General features: G+C 45.2%; 1 protein-coding gene across 1 annotated transcript; it reads left to right on the top strand.

Annotated features, from left to right (window-relative positions):
• The first annotated feature begins 1,389 nt into the window (after positions 1–1,389).
• LSM12 (LSM12 homolog) lies at positions 1,390–24,933 on the top strand. The gene is made up of 5 exons (XM_032396523.1): positions 1,390–1,658; positions 3,472–3,605; positions 19,765–19,874; positions 21,272–21,398; positions 22,200–24,933. The coding sequence occupies exons 1-5, from the start codon at positions 1,535–1,537 to the stop codon at positions 22,290–22,292; spliced, it is 588 nt and encodes a 195-aa protein (XP_032252414.1). The 5' UTR covers positions 1,390–1,534; the 3' UTR covers positions 22,293–24,933.
• Positions 24,934–26,171: the final 1,238 nt, after the last annotated feature.

Genomic DNA, 26,171 nt, shown 5'->3' with positions numbered 1-26,171 from the left:
AAGACAACTTTTACCAGCCTACCCCCACAACTCCATTTCATAATATTTCTGAACTACTTTATGTTCCTTGAAATCACCAAGCTCTCTCTCTTTTTAGAGATTTTGCTTGTCCTTTAGGTCTCAGATTTTTTCACTTCCTCCAAGAAGCTTTTCCTAACAGTACCTGGCAGTCATATATATGAAAACCTATAATCACAATGCCATATAAAAAGTGGAGCGGCAGTTACATATGACTTGTTATGAGGGTCAGACTTGAAAGTTATCCGAAAAAACACAACTAAGAGGGAGCAGTGTATTTATTCCTATTACAATGATTGTACATATATACGCCCAACATTAGGAAGTTGATGTCTCTTGCAGGGCAAGGAAACACTTTTGAACTGTGTTCAGGTTAAGTAGCACCAGCACTAGCCCTTTGCCTCCCTCTGGACTAGAGAAAGGTCAGCCTATTACTATGTGACGCTCCAGAATTTCTATGGGGGGAGGGGCAGGCAGGTGGATTAGGGATGGAAATTGGTGATGATAGGGCTTGAAAATGCATCTTGCATGTTAAAACTTTAGTATATCTGATGGACACTAATGGGGGAGGGCCAAAACTGCCCCAAGGCCACCTTTGTCACTACCTCTGCTTCTCATTCCTGCCCTTTGCCTGGCTTTCTAGAGAGGGCAGGATGGGAGATGGGGAGGCATCTCGAGTTCCAAGGGTGATGGGTGATCATGGAGGAACTACCATTTATTAAAGACCTATTACATGCCATTCATCTGTACACATCATCTCACTTAACCACCTAACTACTCTGGAAGGCATTATTTAATACAGCAGAGCAGTAAAAAGCACCGTCTTTGGAAACAGGTAGAACGAATTCTTTCTGGTTGTGCGACCCCAGCCAAGTTTAGTCTAAGACTTTAGTTTCTTCATCTGTAAAATGAAGGTGTTGATTCCTACACCAAAAGATTGTTGGGAGTTCAGTAAGTAATAATACAGAAGAAATAAAGATGCAGGATCAGGTTTAGTAATTTACTCAAGGTCATAGAACTTAGTAAGTGGCAGACCTGGGATTCCGATCCCAGTTTGGCTAATCCTATAGGCAGTGTTCTTTCCACTACCACTTTGTAACTGGGTATAATAATTTTGGGCAAGTTTCCGTAAGTCCTCTGGTCCTCAGATTCCTCATATATAAAAGACAGAGTTCATTCATTAAACTCCTGTGTCAAGGTGTGCTCATATGGAGACTGCAGCTCCCGCCTCCTTCCCCTTTTCATTCCACGTAGGTCATTTATCTTTAACTTCTGAAAAGGAGTCTGCAAGCACCTTACCAAGCGGGCCCAGTTGCACAAACATACTTATTCAGATTCCCCTTTATTTCCTCTTCTTTCCTTTTCCACCTAGGCTCCCGCCCCACCCAGCGCCAGGCCACGCCCTGGCGTGTGACGTCAGCACGCCTCGTGCGTCGCGTCGCGGCGCTCACTGGGGGCCCGGCTTTCGCCCGCTGCTGCCGCCGCCGCCGCCGCCGGCCGCGGCTGCTCTCCCAAGATGGCGGCTCCTCCGGGCGAGTACTTCAGCGTTGGGAGCCAGGTGTCGTGCCGGACGTGCCAGGAGCAGCGGCTGCAGGGCGAGGTGGTAGCCTTCGACTACCAGTCCAAAATGCTGGCTTTAAGTATCCTTCGCTGCGCGGAGCCCGAGGCCGGGCCGGCGTGTATGTGCGGTGGTGGGGGGGGGGTGGGGGACGACGGCGGCGGCTGGGGCCCTCTCCGGGCCTAGGGGCGACCGGCTACCGCGGCGCCCGGAGCGCATGCGCACGGGCCTGAGCTCCCCTCCCCCTCTTCGCGTGTCCCTTGGTCCGCTTTGGGGACCCTGTCTCCCACCCCTTGTGGGAGCTGGGCCCCGAGCGAGGGTCAGTGGGTGTAGGGGGGCTTGACACGCGGATGCCTTTTCGGGGAAACGCTATGAGAGGGGACACAGTGATCCGGAGAGAGGGTGGTCGTGGGAGGGGGCTGGTGGATTGGAGCCCGGATGGAAGGGGGGCGGGTAGAATCATGTGGGGAGGGGGTGTGCAGAGTAAGGAACTGCTAGTAGCGCAAGGGTATGGAGTTTAAGAGGGGGTGTTTTCTGGTGGGATTCGGTCCAAGGAAGGGCGGTGGGGTGGTGACCAAATGGGCCTTGCTTGCTTTGGGGGAGAGTAACTGCAGGACAGTTTGTATCTGAAATGGGGAGAGGGGCTTGTTTTGCTGGTGAGTGTGTTTGCGTGGTGCTACTGAGGGCGGGGAGTATTGAATTAGCTTTCTCAGTCATTTGAAAATTGCTGTTTTGAGAATGTTTGCATTGGAAACCTGGTCCAGATAGAAGACTACGTTTTTTTCAGGGGCTCGTGTAGGGTTGTGTGGGTTACAGGTGAAAGAGTAAGTTATCTTCTCCTCAGCCCAGCACATGGAGTCCTGACTTTTCCATAGCAGTTGCCTCCCCTTTTGGAAGTGTCGGTGTTAAACAGAATGGAAAAGAAGACCTGCTTCTTTGGGGTGGAAATGATCTCTGAATTACTCCAGGAAACTCAGTCTTGGAAACAAAATACTTTATGACTGCAATAAAAATGCCACCCCTTCCCCTTTCTGAGCCACAGGTGGGTTTATTTTTTTATTTTTTTTGAGTAATCCTTTATGGCATCCTTCAAAAGGAAGTTTCCTACTGAGTGCTGCATTTGAGTGGCAAGTATACCACTAGTTGTAGATTTCTAGCTTAGGAAGATGTCCTCTGAAACTACAGCAAGAACCGTTGCCTTTTTTTTGTAAAATATAAAAACTCAGATCTGGACCAAATAGACCTTTTACATTAGTGGTTTAATTGGAAGGGTTTTGGCATGAGGAATTACTTTACTTTTAATTGGCATATATTATGCTCTTGATAAATAGTTGGAGGACGGGTGAGTGAAAGAAAGAATGAATGAATGAATATATAAATATATAAATAAATGGGTTATCTAGCTGGGTTCACCTGGAGTGAGCCTCCTTTCCAGTGCTATAGTTTCCTCCTCTGCAGAATGGGAAATCTGAAATCTAAAAAAGTGAAAAGAGCAGTATATAGATGACAGGAGTATTATACCAAGAACAAAAAGTACTTACTTCCTCTCCTGTGTGGTTCCTTAGGTCCAAGACAAACTATATATACGGCATTAACACTGCATTATGCCTCCATACAACCAGTAGAGAGGTGACAGAAACCCTTTCTGAGGCTTCCAATTTTGGATGGTATTTGGCTTTGAAAAGCTTGAGATCTTTTGGTTCTGGGGTTTTGAGCGGGCGGAAGGTGATAGGCAGAGATTTCCTGAGGAGAGCTGTGATTCTTGTGAGGCTCCCCCCTCTTGCTCGTGGCACACCTGTTACACCAGCCTTGTGTGAATGTGTTTTCCATGCCCCTTTTGGGATGTGTCAGTGCTCTGTTTGCCCCTATTTTCCTTAACTTTATTTTTTCACCAGAATGTCCCTCTTCCAGTGGAAAGCCCAACCATGCAGACATCTTGCTCATAAACTTACAGTATGTTTCAGAAGTGGAAATAATTAATGACCGAACAGAAACCCCTCCTCCCCTAGCTTCACTCAATGTTAGTAAGGTAAGGACTTGAGGGCAGTTCTGGCTCTCCAAAATGGTGGGGGAAAATTGAGACTCATTGACTCTTGGTGATACATACATTGTCCATTGTTTTTCATTTTTTCATTGACTTAAAATTGTTTGTTCTGACACCTTTTTGAAAAACCTATCAGTTTAGGTTTTCTCTTTATTCCTGGATATCTTCAGAAGACTTAAGAAACCTTTTAATGCCCAAATAGAGAAATAAAGTTGCAAGCTTGCTTTTGTCCTTTGTGAAAGAGGACTTTTTTTTTTTTTTAAACCTGGAGTCCATGCGTGAACTTCCGGTATTGGTGGGGTTGGGTAGGGGTGTTGCCTGTGAATCTCCTGAAATTGTGTGTGTGCACACATGAATAGATGTGGTTTTGGTGAACATATGGAGTATTTTGCAGATCTCTGATTCATGACCTACAAAAATTTGGAAAACTACTGCCTTAGAGCTACATTTGTGTCTTTGTTTGTATTTTTGAGGTCTGACAGAATTAGAGGCTTAGGATATTTTAATCTTGGACATACATGTTGATAATCTGGGAACCCCCAAATCACTTTGACTCTTTAGTTCTATGAGCGAAAGTTCATGTATAATAATAACAATAATAATACCATCCCATGCCCTGTAGTCTTTGCTGTCCTGTACTTTGAACACTCTTTCTTCCACAATGTCTGGAGCCGCATCCTTCAGGACTTAGTTAATGGCACCTCTTCCAAGAAGTCTTCTCTGATCACCCAGGCTAAAGTAATTTGCTCCCATTATTCTCTCTTACAGTACTTTATCCTTTAGAGTTAAAGTGACATAGCATTTATAGTCCAACTTGGGACATTTTTGAGAGTAAAGCAGAGTGCTTTTGTTTTACACTGGGACAAGTATAGATCAGTGTGTCCTGGGCACATTGGAACTTAAGGTGACCCTATTCATAGCCTTCTTATAAGCATAATTGTGTATCATTTGTTTGCTTTTCTATCTTAACCAAACTTGTGAGGATGGGAACCATACTTGTTTTGTTCATGGCTGAATATACAGAGCCTTGCACAGAATAAGTGCTTAATATTTTTTGAATGAATATTAGACTTTCGATTTTAGTAGCAGCTGCCTTTCCTTAAGTCTCTTGAATTAGTGTGGTGGAGGTTTTTCCCTCTGGAGGAGTCTTGTAATAACGTATATTCTGTTGCTTCTCTCGGGAATGTGGTATGTTGGCTACAACTCAGCAAAGCAAGGAAACACTCCGGCAGCTGAAACAATAGAGGGTAACTGAGGCTGGCAGAATATAGTTACCTCCGATCTGCAGGTCCCTTCTTTTCAGATTCCAGGGAAATGCCACTTGTTTTTTAGTGATGGCTGAAGACAGATTCGGAACGGTGTTGGGTTTCATATTAAAGGCTGTTGCATATAGAATGTCCCATTCTTAGAAATCTATAGATTTTTGAAACCCTGGCTTAGGTACCTCCTACTAGAATTTAGGAGGTCTTTGAGTGGTTGTCTTTTTTTTTTTTTTTTGGCTGAAGAGATTTTAAAAGATTCAAGTGAAATAGTTTATTTCTGGTATGTTGAAGAGAAAATAGTTACTTTTAATGTTTATAGGGTATGAAAGTTTGTTACTAAATAACTGGATCTTTAGTGAGTAGTAGAGGAAAGATTATCTGAAAGAGGGTGGTTCTCTGAAATGTAAAGGACTAAGTTTCTGTTCTTGGGACCAATGTGTGCCACCATTTAGTTGAGAGGAATTGGATTATTAGGGGTGAGACAGTTAAGTGGGAGCTGTTAAGAGGTAATTTACTTATGTTTGACCTCAAATATACATAGTTCTTGGTTATTGAGTTTGCAGCGTATTTTTGTCTTTAGGGTTTTGCTTTCTGCTGGTCAGTTTTAGATTATTAGTATTGTTGTAAACTAGTTGTTTACCCACTCTTTCAAGAAAGCAGCAGGTATCAATAGGTTAGGGAAGACTGGAAATTTTTACTTTTTTTTGTGGCCTGCTTGCCAAGTCTTGAAAAAGGTTTGCTGGGAAGAGGAGTCAGAAACTTAAAAGTAAAATTAGGTTGGAGGGCTATCTCTGGACTTCATTTATTCACTCTTTCATTTGCAGACATGTTTAGGAGTAAGCTATATTGGCTTTCCCATCGTTTGAGGATGCTTGGTGATTGCTCCCTGGAATCGGTTAGACTTAGAAGAGCGTGCTGCACTGTTACTGAAAACTTAATCTGGGCAGGTGTTTACATATTGCTTGAATGACCTGAAAAGTCCATCCCATTGAAGAGCATGGGCTTGGGGTGTTTTTAAGATGGAGGATTGTTTAATCATGTTAGAAGGGAACTAAAGTGCTCAGAGATCCCTGGAAGAAAACTGTTGCTGCTCACAGTCTTGGGGAGCACCACCTGTGTGCTCCACTTCCAGTAGGAAGATACCGTCACATGTTGGCTCATGTTGCTGATATAGTAAGTGCTTTGTTTAATTAATCCTGTTGATATAAATTGGATATTTGTTTACTCTGACCCAGCAGGAAATGGAAGAGAAGGACTTTTAAAGAAAATACTTAATTCCAGCCCAACTAGAGAAGGTACGAACTAGCAGTTCTTAGAGATGAGCCTATTTTGCTTTCCGTTTACAGTTCACTGCAGGCTAAGAAGTCCTGTGTCTGTCCACAGCTGTGGGATGTGAGAGGCAGCTTGGAAGAGGACAGTGGGGTTGCTGAAGGTGGAAGTTACGAGTATCATTTGATCTTCTCCACAGTACCATTGTACCCTGTTAAAGTGTTCTGAATTTCCTGACTCTAAGACAGAAGCATTTCAATAAAAGTACAAAAGCACATCAAAGCCAGTCATAAGTGAGGTTCAGGTTACTCACCCTGTGGCTTATTAGTTTATTCTGTCATGAGGAAGGTTTAAATATTGCTTTAGGACAAGAACCCTAGGGTCCACGTGGCAGAATGAAGTATGGTGTTTCTTCTTAACAAGTTCCTTTGAACTGACTCTGCATCTGGTTCTCTGGGGATGAAGATTACCCGTGGGTTGGTAGTGTTCTCAGGAGATGATTTGGGACATGTCAACATTAACAAGGTTCTCTGTTGTGTAGCATTTTAAAACATTTCCTGAAATCTATTTTGTGCAAGGTGTTGTGGTAAGCTCTGCTGGGGACCACATTTTACATTTGTCTCGTGCTTTACAATTTACAAAGAGCTTTGACACCTCTCATTCCATTCTCACAATCACACCATGTGATCTTTAGAGTGTATTCTTTTCCTTTTCATTTAACAGATGAGAAGACAGGCTTACTAGTTTAAGTGACTTGTTCTAGGTTATATGACTGGTAGTGTGGGAACTAATGTTTTTATGTGCCACTCTGAACTAGCAACTGGTAGACATCTCATTTAATTTTAACAGTTCTTATGGTGTGGATACCATCAGCATCTCAGGAGGGTAAACTGAGGCTCAGAGAATGAGTCATTAGCTCTAGATCATGCAACTACTAAGTAATAGAGCTGGGGTTTGAACTCACGTCTGATATTTTGACTGCAAAGTCCCATGTTAATAATATTTTTATGTAGAGAAACCTCTGTATTATGTGGTCAGGAGCATTGTGGTCTAGTAGAAAAAGCAGGAATCAAGCAGGTAAGTCTTTAAAGTCACTCCTCTGCCTCTTAACCTTACTAAGCATCAGTTTCCTCACTGTAAAAATGGGATAACGTTAGTACCTGTCTCACAGAGTTGTTATGGGGATTAGGTCAATTGACTAGAATTGGCAGATGTTAGTTCTGTTCTTCTGCATTAGCTATGTGTAGCCAACTGATGTTCCTTGAATAGGCATAGGGGCAAGATGGGGGGAAGGCGGGCATTATGACTGAGGGAAGGCAGCCAAGAATATGAATGCTATTACTATGTCAGTCTCTCCTGGCTTTGGATTGACATTCGTTCAGTTGTCCAAACTTGCCCACCCCAGATTGGGGAAAATCAAAATTGTATTGAATACCATTAATATGTAATTGAGTTAAATGTTTTTAAGAGATCTCTTCTTGGTGACCAGAATTAACTTGAACATTGAGAGCAGTGTTACCAGGTGGCATAGTTAAGTGAACACTTGGCTGAGTACTGGAGTTTAGAGTGAGCAGTCACAGAACCTAGGAGGCTGTGCTTTCAACTTCTGAGATCCTTAGGAAAGAACTCAGGGACACAGCCGAGGCAAGTGTATGTATTTGTTCAGATAAATGCATCCAGTGTATTGACTGAGATGTAAGTCGTCTTCTCACTTGGCTGAGTCGGAGAAGACTTCCTTGAAGAGATATTTGTGTGTTGTGGGGGGAGGTGGGAAAAGTGACAAAGCATAGGAAATTGAAATCCACACACATATAAGGCATCCACCTCCTTTGCCAAACCACTGACTAATTTGTCAGCCTCTTTTATCCATTATTACCCATTTAGATCTTACTAACAAGCAGTGAATTATCAAATGCAACCAGGAAGAAGAGATTCAAAAGGCTTATCATTAGCCCCTGCTAATGAAGAAGGAGTTGGCTGCCTTTGGATAAAAAGGGTATTTGGAGATTGGGCGGGGTGGTAGGGGGCGGTTCTCGTAAGGCTGAGAAAATGGAAGAGTCACAGAGTTCAGTTTAAAAAAAAAAAATTTGGGGCGCCTGGGTGGCTCAGTTGTTAAGCGTCTGCCTTCGGCTCAGGTCATGATCCCAGGGTCCTGGGATCGAGTCCCACATCGGGCTCCCTGCTCGACGGGAAGCCTGCTTCTCCCTCTCCCACTCTCCCTGCTTGTGTTCCCTCTCTCGCTGTTTCTCTCTCTGTTAAAAAATAAAATCTTAAAAAAAAAAAAAAAATTGTTCTCCTTTAGGTATGATGTCACATTGAGGGAAGAGCTGACTGACTTTTTGTTTTGAGTTCTCCCAATTTCAAAGCTAAAGTTTTAGCATAACCATAGACTTTCCAGTGATTTGAGTGTTAATTCTCCAGTATGAGTAAACTCCTGGAGTAGTTAATAGCTGCTGCATTGTGGCCTTTGTTCATGGATCTATCTTGTTAGGTGGGCCTTTGACCATATCGTGACCCTAATGTGTTGAGGTATGGAGTTATCACCAAGTAGAATCAGATGGCCTGGCCACACTGTTTAGGTTATGTGTATATTGGTAGGAGTTCATATTATGTGTAAATGTGGGAAGGGAAACCACTACTTTTCTAGAGAAAGCAAGACTTTTTTGTCAGATAAAATTTTTCTAGCTTCTAGAAGCTGTATATAACCTATTGGCTCACTTGATAAGAGTATATTGTAAAGGCTCCAGTACCGGGTTAGAGTCCACCAGTGTTTTGCACCTGGCTGTGAGCAGACACAGCTGTTTCCTTATGACAGTGTCATGAAGGTATAGGTTGGGGGTGAAAAGGAAGAGCCCATTATTGGGACGCCTGGGTGGCTCAGTCGGTTAAGCATCTGCCTTCAGTTCAGGTCATGATCCCAGGGTCCTGGGATCGAGCCCTACATCAGGCTCCCTGCTCAGCGGGAAGCCTGCTTCTCCCTCTCCCATTCTGCCTACTTGTATTCCCTCTCTCACTGTCTCTCTCTCTTTGTCAAATAAATAAATAAAATCTTTAAAAAAAAAAAAAAAGGAAGAGCCCATTACTACCGTGTGACGGGACACGTTAAGTAGTGAGTGGTATCAGATGAAGTTAGCAAGGTAGAATGATTGGCTGCCATTTTATTTTGTTAAAAAGATTTATTTATTTATTTTAGAGGGAGAGCACATGGGGGGGAGGAGCAGAAGGAGAGGGAGAATCTCAAGCAGACTTCCGCTGAGTGGGGAGCCTGACATAGTCTTGATCCCAGGACCCTGAGATCATGACCTGAACTGAAATCAAGAGTCGGTCATTTAACTGAGCCACTCAGGGGCCCCAATTGACTGCCATTTAATTTAATTTAATTATTTTTTTAAAGATTTTATTTGACAGAGAGAGACGGTGAGAGAGGCAACATAAGCAGGGGGAGTGGGAGAGGGAGAAGCAGCCTTCCCGCTGAGCAGGGAGCCTGATGAGGGGCTCGATCCCACGACCCTGGGATCAGGACCTGAGCCGAAGGCAGACGCTTAACGACTGAACCACCCAGGCGCTCCTTGACTGCCATTTTAAAAATCACTAGCCTTTTGGGGGCACCTGGGTGGCTTATTGGTTAAGTGTCTGAATCTTGATCTCTCCTTAGGTGTTTTGTTTTTTTTTTTTAAGATTTTATTTATTTGGGGGCACCTGGGTGGCTCAGATGGTTAAGCGTCTGCCTTCGGCTCAGGTCATGATCCCAGGGTCCTGGGATCGAGCCCCGCATCGGGCTCCTGGCTCAGCGGGGAGCCTGCTTCTCCCTCTCCCTCTGCCTCTCTCCCTGCTCATGCTCTCTCTCTCTAGGGGAAAAAAAAAAAAAAAAAAAAAAGATTTTATTTATTTGACAGACACAGTGAGAGAGGGAACACAAGCAGGGGGAGCGGGAGAGGGAGAAGCACACTCCCTGCGGAGCATGGAGCCTGTTGTGGGACCAATCCCAGGACCCGGGGATCATGACCCAAGCCGAAGGCAGACACTTAACCAACTGAGCCACCCAGGCGCCCCTTGGCTTAGGTCTTGATCTCAGTGTCGTGAGTTCAAACCCTGCATTGGGCTCCTCACGCAACGGGGAGTCTACTTAAAAAAAATCACTAGCCTTTTGGGGTGCCTGGGTGGCTCAGTCGTTAAGCATCTGCCTTGGGTTCAGGTCATGATCCCAGGGTCCTGGGATCGAGCCCCACATCGGGCTCCCTGCTCCGTGGGAAGCCTGCTTCTCCCTTTCCTCCCCCTGCTTGTGTTCCCTCTCTCACTGTCTCCCTCTGTCAAATAAATAAATAAAGTCTTTAAAAAAAAAAAAAATCACTAGCCTTTTGAAGGATGTCCCATTCAGTGGCATCAAACTTTAGGGTCAAACTGACAGAGCCATAGTGGGGGATGCAGTGTCCAGGCTAGGGCTCCTGACTCAGTTCAGGCTGTAGTGCATGGCAGCCAGCTGATCCTGTGAGCCTTCATTAGGTTAAAGGTTTGATTCCGAAGGGGGCTTTCTTGACATCACGGGGTGTGGAGACAATTGCTGTGCCTGAGTTCCTGGCAGAGGTGGGCCATCTGTGTGTTATTGAAGCCACCTCTGCGCTCTGACATGGAGGTGATTTAAAATGAGGACTTTACTGGTGGGTCGGTGGTGGTATTGCTTCTGCTGTTAAGGGGCATTCTAACTGTTTAGTCTTCCTGCTACAGAACGGGCTTGTGGGGAAAAGGGTGATGCAGTCAAGTTCTAGCATTGGAATTTTGAGACTAGCTTAGGTAAATACCAGAAACTACCCTGGAGAGTCCAGCAAATTGTACCTGAAGTGGAAAATGAAAGGATCTGCACACTATGTCAGAAGCTAACAGTGTGTGTGGTAGAATGTGGGGAGTTTGAAGAACTGGGTTCTTTTAACAGCTGGGCTGTTAATGAATTGTGTGACTGTGCATTAGTCACTTATTGGAACTGAGAACTGTTCTGTGAAATTCTAATGGTCGAGGTTTCTTTTCCTTTTGTCCTCCTTTCCTCTCACTACCCCTTCCTTCCAGGTACTGGGAATGTTAGATTAAGACCGCTTTTGCCCTCAAGGATCTCATGTTTGTTGGCAGTGGTGAAGGAGAGCAGCATTTTTAACTAGTGCTGACAGTATGGCAGGATCAGTGTTAATGGAGGTGTGAGCAAGGTGCTATGGGAGCGTAGAGCAGGGGCCAGCAAACTTTCTCTGTGAAGGGCCAGATAGTAAATAATTTAGGTTTGTGGGATATCCATCCTTTGTCACAACTACTCCACTTTGCCTTTGCAGCAAAAGCAGCCATAGATGATATATAAACAAATGGGTGTGGTCTTTCCAATATAGCAGGGCTAAAACAGGTGGGTGGCTGAATTCGGCCCACTGGCTGTAGTTTGCCAACCCTTGGCATAGAGTAGTAAACATTTTAGGGAAGGCTTTTCTGATGTAATAGTGGAGTAGGGTCTTGAAGAATAAATAATTAGATAAAAGGAAGGAAGTTAAATGGCATCAAGCTAATTTGGAAGGTGCTCAGTTTGTCCATCTGCAATTTAGAAGCTTTTGCTCTTCTGTCAGTAAGCTAACCTGGAGGTTCTTAGTTCTCGGAGGGAGGACGTGGACTAGTTACGTGCCGATATTGGTATTAGGTGCTATACATGCTTACTGAATTCCAACAATAACCCTTCAGGATGGGCCCCAGATGAATGAATTGAAGCTCTGGAGAGGTTATGCATTGTGCTCGGGTTCATGCAGCTAGTGTGTGGTAGCAAGAGTTTGAGCCAGAATCTCTTTTTGAGGCAGTGGGGGGTTGTGGCTCTTCTCTGTTACTTTGTTTTCTCTCTTTTCAGAGCCCAGGAAACAGGGCATGGCTCTTTCACTATCACTGAATAAAATCAACTTTTTTTTTTTTTTAGAGAATGAGAAGTGCACGTGCTCCCTAGCAGGGGAGGGAAGGTGGGAATGGGGGGGAGGGGCAGAGGGAGGGAGAGAGAATCTTAAGCAGGCTCCACGCCCATCGAGGAGCTTGACACAGGCTCAGTCTCTCCGCCCTGAGATCCTGACCTGAGCCAAAATCAAGAGTTGGACGCTTAATCGACTGAGCCACTCAGGTGCCCCCAAATCAACTCTTTATTCCATAGGTCGTGCACCCATTTGGGCACATAAAGTTAAAGACATTTGCCACTTACTGTTCTAGTTATATTTTGGAAGATGTTTTTTTTTTTTCTTAATCAGAATATATATATTTTTTTTATTTGGAAGATGTTCTGTTTAGGACTTATAAGTTCTCTAGTAGCTCTTACAGAAACCAGAAAGGGGAGAGCACTGAGCTCATTGGCTAAAGGAAGGTTGGAGTGTATGAATTTTTCTGAAATGACCCACAAGCCACCTCTGTGCTAACAATAATGATATTATAATAACAGTATTAACAGCTAATATTTGTACAGTGCTTTATAGCTCCCTTAGTGTTTTCACCTGGGCTATCTCCCTTAATCCTCTCAGCTACATGTGAGCCGGCTAATTTCTGAGATAGGTTGTTGGGGTCAGATTTTAGCTTCTGTCTCAGCCAGTTTTCTCTCTGGAAGGGCCATGTGGAGGTTCCACAGTAGTACTGGTTTCAGGGTCTCTGGAGTAGGAAATTACTCATTTAGTGTCCTGGAAGTTTAGTTTCCTGTTGTAGTTATGAATTGTGTTTGGTGACATAATTACAAATAGCTAACAAACCACTGACTTACAGCTAGTTTTTATTTTAAATCAGGTGAGAGAAAAACCTTTGCTTTTGTGGACTGGCTGTGACTTGAGGTTGGTCTGTACTGTACAGTAGCAGTAGGATGGCTTAACAAGTATCGTGTCCCCGAGGCCCCCTGGATTTGCAGGGTGTTGTTCATCTTAGCTCAAAGCACTGGATGTATCCAGGGAGGGGCAGAGGGAGAGAATCCTCAAGCCCACTCCCCGCTGAGAGCAGAGCCCTGTCCTACAACTCATGAGATCACAACCTGGGCTGAAACCAAGAGTCGGAGGCTCAAAGGACTGAGCCACCCAGGCTCCCCAGCGCTCAACTATATCTTAACATTCAAGTGCAAGAGGCTTGCTTGACTTAGCTTCCCTAGTCTTGGCCCAATCAGAAAATGATGGGTCCATGGGGCGCCTGGCTGGCTCAGTTGGTAGAGCATGGGACTCTTGATTTTGGAGTTGTGAGTTTGAGCCCCCCACATTGGGTATAGAGATTACTTAAATAGATAAATATTTTTTAAAAAATAGAAAATGATGGGTCCAGGGAATGCTTACCATTATTGGCCTGAAATGCTTTCTCACACAAGATCTGTTTTCTGAAAAGCATTCCTGTGATTTACCTTCAACAGAAGAAATAAAGGATGTCCTTGAGGTTCAGGGTGAGACAGGGGCCTTTTTCAGAAAAAAGAGGTCCTTCACTAGAAGGCAGACAGCTGTGTTCTGCACTGGGGACATTGGTGGAAATGCCAGGATGCACTGACAGAGAAGGTGGCAGCTGAGTTTTAAAATGTTTTTCCTTGGGGCGCCTGGCTGGCTCAGTTGTTAAACGTCTGCCTTCGGCTCAGGTTGTGATCCTGGGGTCCTGGGATTGAGCCCCGCATCAGGCTCCCTGCTCAGCGGGAAGCCTGCTTCTCCCTCTCCCACTCCCCCTGCTTGTGTTCGCTCTCTCGTTGTGTCTTTCTCTGTCAAATAAATAAAATCTTTAAAAAAAAAAATTAAATGTTTTTCCTTCCTGGAAAAAAATTTTTCTTTTCTGAAAATATTTTCTTTTGCATTCAAATTTATATTTTCAACAATAATTTAGACTTCTCTTATATGGAGCTGTTTGTAGCACAGGGTTAAGAATGTAAGCTCTGGAGTCAGACTGGGTTCAAATCCAGACTCCCACCTGTGGCTTGGTAAATTTGGGCAAGTTTCTTAACAGCTGTGACTTAGTTTCTCCATTTATTAAGTAGGAGGAATTTTAGTCCCTGTTCCATAGGCTTGTACTTTTTTTTAAAGATTTTATTTATTTGAGAGAGAGAGAGCGAGCATAAGTGGGGCGGGGGGAGCAGACTCTCCACAGAGAGCCCGACGTAGGGCTCGACCCCAGGACCCCGAGATCATGACCTGAGTCGAAGGCAGATGCTTTACTGACTGAGCCACCTGGGCACCCTGTTGTACAGATTAAACGTTTTAATACATGTAAAGTGTGTAGCTTGGTATCTAGGATGGAGTAGGCTCTCACTCAACAGGTTGGCTCTTAGAATTTTAATATTCACTACCAGGCCTCTTAAGCTCTACGGTTCCTGTTTGATTCAGTGTTTTGATTCATTATTATGTATTCTAAGACACAACGACAAGTGGGGTACTCTATTTTTGGAGTTCCCAACTATCCAGAGTTGTAAAGAACAGTATTTTATTGAAACTGTCAGACAGGAGCTTTCAGCTAGGGAACAGGAAGACTTGGGGATACTGATTTGATAGCTGGAAGAAATCTTTTTGAGAGCCCGCTTGTTGCTATCTAGGAAGGGCTTTCCGAGGGCACAGCCCAGGATGGAAACAGCAGAAATCAGTGCGGGCCCTCAGGATGCCAGTGGTTCTTGGCCGCCGTGGTCCGCCGTCCCTCCGCCTCCAGCAGAGGCCTCTTGGCCAGTGGCGGCAGGCCCCAGGAGGCAGCTGCGGGGCTTCCTCACCATTCTGTGAGGGCAGCTGCTTGGACAGCCCCCATGCACACAGAAGACAAACTCAGAGTGGCTCAGTGGAGTCAGTAGGTCACATCCAGCGTGTTCCTCTTTGGACTCAGCTTCCCTTGTTGTCTCAGCTGTCACAGCCTGTTACATACTTGCGGTAGGAATCCCTCTGGATTCCCCACAGCACCTGTGCCTCCCTGATCTGGGTGTGTGGGACTAAGATGGCCCAGCTGGTGACTCAATAACAAGATGAAGTGCATATCGCTTGGGTTTTGTCGTTGTGGCTGCTTCCTTTTCTCCATGTCACTGAGTGTAGGAGGAGAGGTGTGTGCATTCATTCACTCCCTCAAGGGTTACCCCACGGCAGGCATGACTAGATGCCTTTTAATATTGTGTGCTTTGGTATCAAGTTCATGTACTCTTCTCCGTTGCCCACATCAAGTTGCTATATATAAAATGGCCACAGGAGGAAGCACTGGTTAGTAGACAGGAATAGCTGTTTTCACTGCGTTTCATACAAAGTAAAAGGAGAGGCAGGTAAGCACAGGTTGTCTTGTTCAGTCATTTCAGTTAAGCCACATGCACATTAGTAACAAATATTTGTAGGTTTGTGCTTCTCAGTTTGCCTGAACTCAGTGTGTTTGTAAAGTGGTGCCTTGAATATTCTTTGAGATTCTAACCAGTTAGTGCTTCAGTTTTGATTGGAAGAGAGGCCAGCAACTAGCATGTTTGCATTGAAAATAGATGCAGTATGGTGGTAGTCATTGAATTAAAAAAATTGCAATCCTGGTAATCCTCCCAAGCTTAAAAGGCACACCGAACACCTCTACTGAGGGCGGCTTTTATTGGTTCCCTCTAGTGGTTTGACAATAACTCTAAACTTACTCTCTTGGAATAACTGGACCATTTATACATATGCATGAGTTTACAAAAAACGTGATGTGGGGGATTTCAATCTGTATAACTGCTAAGTTGAGGGTAGAGTGATAGTCATTTGCTTTACAAAAGGAGGCTTATTTACTTTTTTATGAGTTTTCAGGAACATGCCTAAAAAGAGCAAGGTAATCTCACCCCCAGTTTTGAGAGAAGACTTCTAGATTCCTTTTGTGAGGGGAACCTTCCTTGTGCTTATTTGATAGACTCCTCTGTGGGAGAAATTTACCCCTTTTGTACAAGTTCCTGGTGAAAGCAGATCTAGTTGGCTGAATATCAGAGTTAAACATTTTTCAGATTGCCATGAAAATACAATTCATAAACTGACAGCTGGAGGTTTCAGGGTTTGCGCTGCATCCAGATTCCCCAAAGCCCAATTGCAGGTACAGGTACAGTAATTGAGGATATTGGGGCAAATTGAAACACAGTCAGTTTACTCTGATTTCTGTTGACTTTTCTAAGGCTCTTTTTTTTTTTTTCCCTTTGGTAAAGATTTTATTTATTTGAGAGAGAGAGAGGGTGATGAAGGGCAGGGAGAGGGATAAGTGGACTTTGCATTGAGCCTGGAGCCTGCCGCAGGGCTCGATCTCACGATGACCCTGAGATCACAACCTGAGCCAAAACCAAGAGTTGAAACCAAGAGTCGGACGCTTAACCAACTGAGCCACACAGGTGCCCCTCTAAGGCACTTTATCATTTAGCATTTGGGACCTGTGTGCACTATGAGTTGAAATGGAGAATCATCTAGTCTATTCTCCTTTGCTTTCAGAGCCTTTAGAGGGGATTGTACAACTGGTATTTTGGGGGGCTAGAAGTGTACTTTGAGCTCCTTGTTCTCTAACTGTTGTGTTGCTGTTACTCAGGCTGTCCAAAGGAATCACATCTGGCTGAGATTTATATGCATTTTATTCTGCCTCTGGCAAAAATTCAAAAGTGATTCCTCTCCCAGCCTTTTTTCCTCTTCTTCTAGCTTAAATTTGTCAGTTCCGTCTTAAACATTCTGCATAGGTGCCTGGTTTCCCTGAGCCATTCCTCTCTTACTGAATGGGTGATGTTAACGTTTTTAATCTACTATGTAGGTGACCAGGATATTTTGCTGTGGGTATCCCATATTATCTAGTCAACACAAGCTTTATAGAAGCAGCTTTGTCTGACTCAACACCAGGAGATGTTTTTGGTTTTCAGGGATGATATACATTTTAATTTTTTAAGATTTTTCTTGATTTATTTGACAGAGAGCAGAGCGAGTGATAGAGAACTTGGAGGGGGGAGGAGCAGAGGGAGAGAGAGAAGCAGGCTCCCCGCTGAGGCAGGGAGCCTGATGTGGGGCTCCATCCCAGGACCCTGGGATCATGACCTGAGCCAAGGCAGCCGCTTAACCCACTGAGCCACCCAGGTGCCCAGGGATAAACATTTTTTTTTTTTTTTTTAAAGATTATATCCATTTATTTGACAGAGAGAGACACAGCCAGAGAGGGAACACAAGCAGGGGGAGTGGGAGAGGAGAAACAGGCTTCCCGTGGAGCAAGGAGCCCGATGTGGGACTCGATCCCAGGACCCTGGGATCATGACCTGAGCCGAAGGCAGATACTTAACGACTGAGCCACCCAGGCGCCCCAGAGATAAACATTTTTAAAAAGACCTCCAAATGAGACCCTTATGCCTGTTCATGGGGTACGGTAAACCTCTGCCTGGTCACTTGCGCTCCGAAGGAGCCCTGCAAGAGCGTGGTTAATCCAGGGGAGCTCTGTTGCCCCCTGGTTTTTCCTTCTTTCCTTGGAGACTTCATATTTTCTACAGGGTTGTTTGGAAAGTGAGACTCAAGGAAACTCCTTGTTATCAGGGTTTTCTTGGTGACGAAGTTTTGCTTTTTGCTGCTTAAAATATACCACCAGCGGTTCTCTTTCCATAGAAACTGAGTGCTTTCTTGCTGCAGTTGGGATTGCCGAGGCTCAGGGGAATACTGTCAGCCGTGTGCGTTTATTTCTCCCTGGAATTCTAGCCTGGTGGGGCCAGAACGGCAGGACCAGGCTTGAAAGATTATTTAGTGCTGCTGTATTTGTCTCTCTCCATGTACTGGGGACCATGTGAAAAAGGAGCTCCGGCTTCACATCACTGCAGAGTTCTGGCCTTTCTTTCCTCTTTCCCCTAGGGACACTGAAATGACAGCGTGCACGACCTCTCTCTTCTGTGTTCACACCCCTCACCCCTCAAATGATCTTTGAAACTCAGAGGCAGGGCTCCCCATAACCCAATTAAAGGTCTCCTTTTCTCTTCTTCATAGTCAAACCTGTGCCTTAATAAAGTGCTTCGTTTTGCTAACAGACACTTTGCCTCTAAAACTATATTTGGTCTGTGGTTTGAAGGGTCACTGTTAAAGCTGAATAGAAATGTTTAAGAATTCCAAATATCTAGGTACTTTGGGGATGTGTGTGAGGTATGATCTCCCTATTTTAAGGAGCTGTTGTTTGGGGACAAATTATGTATTCTCACTTGTGTGTCTGTGCATCTGTCTTTAGTGTACTAGCTGCAGCATCAGTAGACTAAGCTGCTCGTGTTCGTGGGCCTGAACAATCTCCAGATCATTTGTTTGACTTTCAGACGCATTTTCTGCCTTTTCATTTTAACCATCTTGTCCAGCATATTTGTTTTGCTTTACACTTAGACAAATTTGTACTTCTGGAGTCTCTAGCAACTAATACTGTAGGGTGGGGACTAAAAGTGTATTAGAGGGGCAGTAGGGGTTGACAGGCAACCCACCGCTGTTGGGAGGGATTTACTAGATTTTAGTAGACTACAGTACAGTAGTCTCCCCTTATCTGCAGCATGTGCAGTCCAAGACCCTGGAGGATGCCTGAAACCATGAATAGTACTGAGCCCCATGTATACTAGGTTTTTTTTTTTTCCTGTACATACATAGCTATGATAAAGTTTAACTTATAATTAGTCACGATAAAGATTAACAGCAATAACTTATTAATAACATAGAATAATTATAACGATATGTTGTAATAACAGTACGTGAATATGGTCTCTCTCTCCCAAAATACCTCATTGTATTGTTTTTACTCACCCTTCTTGTGCTGATGTGAGGTTGATAAGATGCCTACGTGATGAGATGAAGTGAGGTGAATGATGTAGGTGATGTGATGTAGCATTAGGTTACTGTTGACCTGACCTGTTGATATGTCAGGAGGAGGATCATCTGTTTCCAGACCAAGGTTGACCCTGGTTAAGGGGGGGTGAGGAACTACTGTACTAGATTTTATTAGAATTTCTTTTGATCAGTTTGTGAGCATTCCACTAGAGGGGAGATAAGGAACTAACGTAAAGTAGAATGCAGACCGTTCCATTTTCTAAAGAGCAGGATAGCGGTAGCTCAAGTTGAAGGTGGACTGTATCCATGGGTTAGGTTTACTTGAGTTTTGGCTCCCCATGTGAGCACAGATAGTGGTACCAGAAAGGTAGTCTTTAGAACCTCAAATTCTGGTTTCTGAAGATGTCGTAGACATGAATTTCTAAACCCGAGACTCAAGCAGTGGCTGATAAAAATTCTTAATTTTCTCCTTTCATAGACGTGTGTGTTATCTTTTTTTTGGCCGTCACTTCCCAGTCCCACTGTGTAACATTGCCCTGCTTTATTTTCTTCCTAGCTCCTTAGCACCATCTGAAGTTACTCTATGTTTTTGTTTGTGGTCTCTGTCCAGTCCCCACTTCAGTGCTGTATCTCGAGCTTAGCACAGTGCATGTCTGGTACCTGGTGGGCACTCAGTAAGTCCTGGGTGGAAGGAATGTTTGCCACCATAGCAGTAACTACTCAGGCATCTTGGGTGTGTGTTTGTTTCACTTTTGGACTCTGAGAAAACTGAATCTACCAAACCAGTCTTTTCCAGCCTCCTTTCCTCAACAGGTCCTGACTGTTGGGAAGAATGAAGGTGAATGCTTTTCTGAGTCTCTTTCCTCTCCCCCACCCTAGCTTGCCAGCAAAGCACGGACAGAGAAGGAGGAGAAGCTGAGCCAGGCCTATGCAATCAGCGCTGGTGTTTCCCTAGAGGGCCAGCAGCTCTTCCAGACCATACACAAGACGTGAGTCGGGGGAGCATAGGGGTCCCTTGTCCCGGGGGCGACGCTGCCTGGCTGTGCTGTGTGGTCGCCAGCTTTCGGGTAGTCGTGTTCCTGAAAGTCAGCAGAGATGCTGGTTAGTGTGTTGGCAGCACCTCGGTGTCCAGGGATGTGGGTGTCTGTTGCCTTTCTCGTACGGGAGAATGGTGTGATCATGGACAAGTTGTCTTCTCTGGCCTTCAGTTTCTTCATGTGTAAATTTGGTTTGGGATTAGATAATCCTAAAGATCCCTTTCAGAACTGGTGTTCAAGAATTTAGAATTCGTGGCTTCTTTCTTTTTCGTTATTTTGATCTTGTTGTACCTTTCTCCAGAAGCTGATGCAATTTTACTAAGGGGAAGTTAGTGTCTGTCTCTTTCTAATTAATTGTACATTGAGGTGTACGTAGGGAGTTAGGGAGAGCAGAAGGCCACCTTATTACCACCTCCGAAAAGACATTTTGTCACAGCAGAAGTCATTTGACCCTCCACTAGCTTCCCTAGCTGCTGAAAAACGGAAACATTTGGCACCCCCTCCCCCCTGCTGCCTTCTGTTGCCCTGTGTAGCCGCCTGGGTCTGGTGCACAGATGGCAGCTGGCATCAGAGCTGCTGGAGGCCGTGGTGTGAGTGTCTGAGCAGTTACAGGTATGTGAAGGGGCTCTGTGGAATATCAGCTGCCCTGCGTTTCCCCAGGTGTGACCTAGAATGGGTTTTCCCAGTCTGGCAAGTGCCCAGCTGTCTGATTATTGAGAGGGGCCAGTTTGAGGAGCAGTTTCCATTTCGGGAGGTGGGGGGCAGAGTGCAGATCACAGGAAGATGGAGTTTCTTTTCCTGTCTTTTTAAAGGTGCTATTCCCCCTAGGTCAAAGGTTGGCAAACTCCAGCCAGATCAGCTCATTATGTATCATCTGGGGCTGCTTTTGTAGTAGGTACAGCAGCAGAGTTCAGTAGTTGTGACAGAAATTGTATGGCCCTCACAGCCTCAAATACTTACTATCTGACTCTTTATAGAAAAAGTTTGCCAACCCCTGCCCTAGGCTGCTACTTCAGTTGATGAGCCTAGCTGTTTATTTGAATTCAATTTGGATTGGACTTCTGAGGCTGCCACGAAGTTTTCTATGGTTTTCCAGGTCTCTAATGCTTCAGAGTAAGTCTTCTGGGCTCTCCTTGGAATGAATGTGCATCATGTCATTGCTTTTCCTGGCCAGTGGTGCCCAGGAAATGTTTCTTGGCTACTGTACCCTATGGGCTGCTGGCATCTAGTTACTGGCTGAGCTGTGAGCTGAGAAGTTGGGGTCAGTTTTCTGGAGTTATTTATTCATCAGGCAGGAGGTGTGGGATGCCTGCAAGAGGCAACTTTCACCTGCTCTCTTCTCCTTCCAGCATTAAAGACTGTAAATGGCAAGAAAAAAACATCGTAGTCATGGAAGAAGTTGTTATTACACCCCCATATCAAGTGGAAAACTGTAAAGGCAAAGAGGGGAGTGCACTGAGCCATGTACGCAAAATAGTAAGTAAAGGAGCCGTGAACCTTGAGAGAGAGGATGATTCCTTGGCCTTCACCCCTCCAGCCTCAGGCCAGGACCTTGTGCTGCAATCCCTGCCTGCTCTGACCTGCCAGCCTGAGAGCAGCCCTGCCTAGCCCCCCAGCCCCTGCGCGCAGTGCTCTGCGGCTCTGGCTTGGCCACTTCTGTGGGGCTGGAACCCACTGGGCAGTGTGCAATAAAGTGAGTGGGCAGCCCCATGTCCTCGGCAGTGTGGTTTTTTGGAATTAGCCAGACCATTCCATGGTATTGCGCCTGAGCAGTTCCTCTCATCCCAGGCTGGGTTCTTCTCAGGAAGGGCTGGTTGGTATAAATAAGTTGCTGTTGGCGTCTCTGACCCTGCATATGTCATGTGACTGTCTCGATTGAGTTGCCGCATTTGTAAAAACATTCTGAGCATTGAGAGACCAACACTGGATATAAAAAGTCTAAAATACTGTTAATTCCCTGTCAGCTTTTCATTCTGCACTTACGTGAAGAGGGGAGTGGGAGTTGGGGTCAAAATAATCTCCTTTCACACTGTGTTTTAGCTTATCGGTTCACTTTCTTTTAGACAGTCTTAGCTGAAGGTGTAGCACATGCGGTTGAAACAAGAGGCCGCTGCCTACCTTCGGCCGGGAAGGCCCGCATATAGCAGGGGCCTTCTAGTGCCTGAGTGGTCCCTGAGCTGGACAGCCAGGACCGGCTGTGGAGGCCTGGCATGAACTGTTTGGGAGGCCTTGGTGCCCATCTCCTGTTCTGACCTAGGCTGAACTGGTCTCTTTCAGGTTGAAAAACATTTTAGAGACGTGGAAAGCCAAAAGATACTGCAGCGTTCACAAGCCCAGCAACCACAGAAGGAGGCTGCCCTGTCATCCTGAGTCCACACACACGGAGGACTCTTCCAGCATCCAGCCAACGAGGCGGTGGTGGTGGCTTCGGCGGAGGCAGGCCGGGGGAGGGAAGGGATCCTATATTTCCTGTTGGCTCTTGTTAACAAAGGGTCAGCATTTCCAAATCTTAGACTTGAACAAACAAAACACCCAACAAAAAAGAACAAGAGAATAATTTAAAAGTTGAATCATTACTTGACTAACAGACTTTGGTCCACCATGTCCTTTTCACAGCCCCCTTCTGGAACAGTCACCTTGTTAATTTTATTTTTGAAAATTCCTTTCCTGCTCTGCCCTTTCACCTCTGACTTTCCTAGTCTTTCCCTGCCATTCTGTTTTTATAAGTGGCTACACTTGCCTTCTGAGTGATCGAAAGAAACTTTTACATCTTCTCTTCCAAAATAAAAGTAACAAGCTGACTGTGATACTTAAGTTGAGACTAGAGCAGCAGACAGAAGTCTCACTTTAAATTCGTCTTTTTTTTTCTTTCTTTTTTTTTTTCTTTTTTTGCACAGGGCATGGCTTGAATTAGTTTTATTTTTCTTAACTTTAAATATATATATGAAAATATATATTAAAATGTTCTCTAAATATTTTCTGCTTCTTGCAGGTCTCTTTTTACTAGATCATGGCCGCTCTTCCCACCTCATCCCTTCGAAAATAAAAACGTATTACCCTCCCCACCACCTATAGCCAGGCAACTAACTTGACTTGGTTCGCAGCAAGAATCTTCTGCAGCACTTCTAGAGCCAGTGTTTGCAGGTGGGATTCGGCTGTGAGGGTTCCTGATGGCTTTTTAGTCTTTAACTGTGTGTGTGTACCAGTCTCACATTGGGCCAGAACCTCAGGATTCTCCCTCTGCCTTTTGTCTTACTTCATGGTACTAGAAGAACTTCCTCACCACTCTCCCATCTCCTGGATGGGAGAGTCCGCTGCCCTGTCTCCCGTGCCCTCTGCAGGAAGAACTCTTTTGCATGGCACGCCTCAGCTTCTCTTCGAAGGATGATTTTCTTCCATAAGAAACCTGGAACCCACCTCTCCCGGTCTCTCTTGAAGTCTGTATCCAGAGCCACTAGCCCAGGAGAAAGCTTGGGTGACCTATAGTTTCTCTTCTCCCACCAACCTCCTGCTTTTAATGCCCTTCCCCACCCCCCTTAAATTTTACAAGCTTACGATAGTTTGTATGTGCTCAGCCGATGGGCAGAAAACCTGGAGAGAACTTCTGGACTTTAGCCCACCAGTTTGTCTGGTTTGACTAACCTGCTGAGCCCGAAAACTGGCACACGGTGCCCCTGTGCCTTCAGGGCAGTCCAGTGGGGCAGAGTGTGCCACCAGCTGAATATCAGGCACCTAGTGGGAAGTGGGTGATGCTCATGTGACTGGCTAGAGCTTTGGGGGTGGGGTGGGGGTTAACTACTATCTTTTTGGCCATGATCTCTTTCCCCTTCCTTTTTTTTTTTTTTTAATTAAATAAATGGATCAAAATTAAATAATTCAAGCCCTGCCTTCAAAATGAAATTTTTTTTTTAGTATTGTTTAGCAAAAACAATAAAACCCAAATTTTTTTAACCATCACTCATGTCTCAGGTTTGTACGTGCTTTAGAGACCCCAGAGGGAGGGGGTGTAAGGGGGGGGTGTTTGGTAATCTTTCCCTTTAGATTCTCTGCTTCCTACTCTTTACCGTCTCTCCTTCCACCCTCTGGAGCTCACCCAGAGATAGAGTGCAAAGTGTATAATTTAAGAAGGGGATCCAGGGTTGGGAGGTGTGTGTGAGTGGGGTAGGGGCACAGAGAGGTGGGCACGTACATGAGGCCATTTGTTACGGGCTGTTTGGAAGAAAAAAAGACCGAGAAGTGTACTTTCATCTGCCATTGGCCACAGCTAGATTTAAAGTACCAGGCCTTCAATTTAGTCTGCATGGAAGTGTAAGCTGGAAAAGGTGAAAGAGGGAGACAGAAGAGAGACCTTGTAAGCTCTAGAAACCCTAAGAGATGCCATTAAAGGCGTGAACGTGATTAATGGAAAATAGAAGCCTGGGAGGAAGCTTTGTGTCATGTATCCACACCATCACTTCCTCCCCATTTAGGTCTGTGAGTGGAAGACCATAGGTACCAACTATTTCTGGTAGGGAGTAATTTTGACTCTTTATGAAATGACATGGGGGAACTTGAAGCACTTCAAGAGGTGGAGTTAAGACTGTGTGAAAGGCAGTGAGGTAAAGAAGAAAGAACAAGGGCTTTGGAGGCATAAATAGTTGGGCTCAAATCCCCAAACCTCCCTTTCCTCACTTTGAGATTGTGGGTAAAGTCATTTCACCAGTCTGAGCCTTAGCTTCCCCACTGTCAACATGGAGCTCATACCCGTCTGCTGCAGTCGGTGTGGAAGGGTAAAGATCTTTAAAATGCTTGCTACCTAGAAGGTGCTCTGTAAATGTTAGCTTGGTCCTGGGATGGTTGAGTCTGGGGATGAGCCTGGATTAGATGATTATCAGAGGCTCCGGCTTTGTTTTAGAAGTCTGTCTTTAGCTGGCGTTTTAAATGAGGCTGATCACGTAAAACAGTTGGGCAAAGGTGGGGGGTGTCTTGTTCCTGCCTTCTGTCTCTCAGATCTCACCTATACCTCTGCCCTGCAGTCGTGGGGAATTCCTTTGATTATAATATGAAAACCACTCCTTTTACAGAAGGAGAGTGGGTTCCACAGGGCTGCGTGACTTGTCCTGAGAACCACTGCTACCCGTGGTGGCAGAGCTGGAACAAAAAACCCCAGGCTTAAATCCACCCTGGGCTGCTAATGCCACTCTCTGACTTTCCAAACTGATGGCATGTACGCTGCTCACTTGTTTGCCAGGTGTAGGATGGGACACAGACTAGGGGAGAGTGGCAGAAATGGCCCGCTAGATTGGAAGAACACGAACTATTGAAGAGTGTGGTGCGGAGGGCTCGCATGTCTGATGACACGTGTACAAGTAGCTCTGCAGTGTCTCCCTCCCCCAGGACACCCAGACCTCTCCACCCCCCGGCACCCAATGACCTCCCTCCCCGTGGCCACATGCCTTTGGGTTTGCTGCTGTCAGTAGGGTATAAGTAACATTCCCACAGTGAGCGGATACTGAGTCTGTGCTGTGAAGAGCTTCTTGCTGCTTTGAAAATTGCTCAGACACTGCAGTATTCGGTCAGGGGCTCCAGCCTGGAACCAGTGATTCAGGGTAAAGGCTCCTTGATATTTTTGAAGTTAAGAATATGTGTGTCGCAATCTGTTCTTCCACAAGACCTACTAGTTAGTAAAGGAAGATGTAGAGATCTTTCAGTCCTATACAGGGAAAGAACCTCCTGTCTTGTTGACATGGGGGACACGGTGGTGAGAACGTATGAGGCTAGGACCTGCAATGTGCAGGGTGAGTAGAGATGGGAAGAGTGGCAGGGTCAGGTCTGGGAACTGGGATTGGTCATCTGGGTTGGAGGATGATCATTGTTTACATGGTGGGTTTGCTTTCTCAGCACTGCTGGAGGCTGCTCACGCCAGAGAATTCTCCTTTGAGAAACTTGAAATCCTCAGCGTGTACTCCCTAAACTTAAGGGGTTCGACGTAATAGCACCAGGTACCTTACAGGGGAGAAAAGGATGGCATCCACTGGTCATAGACTGCTGCTGGGTAATAAAGTTTTTCGTTTTTAATTTTAATTTTTTTTTATTTTTAAAGATTTTATTTCTTTATTTGACAGAGACACAGCGAGAGAGGGAACATAAGCAGGGGGAGCGGGAAAGGGAGAAGCAGGCTTCCTGCTGAGCAGGGAGCCCGATGCGGGGCTCGATCCCAGAACCCTGGAATCATGACCTGAGCCGAAGGCAGACGCTCAGTGACTGAGC

Source organism: Phoca vitulina, unplaced genomic scaffold (genome assembly GCF_004348235.1).
Source record: "Phoca vitulina isolate PV1807 unplaced genomic scaffold, GSC_HSeal_1.0 scaffold92, whole genome shotgun sequence".
Lineage (NCBI taxonomy): Eukaryota > Metazoa > Chordata > Mammalia > Carnivora > Phocidae > Phoca > Phoca vitulina.
The sequence above is the reverse complement of the archived record's forward strand: the minus strand, read 5'-3'. Positions and strand labels throughout refer to the sequence as shown.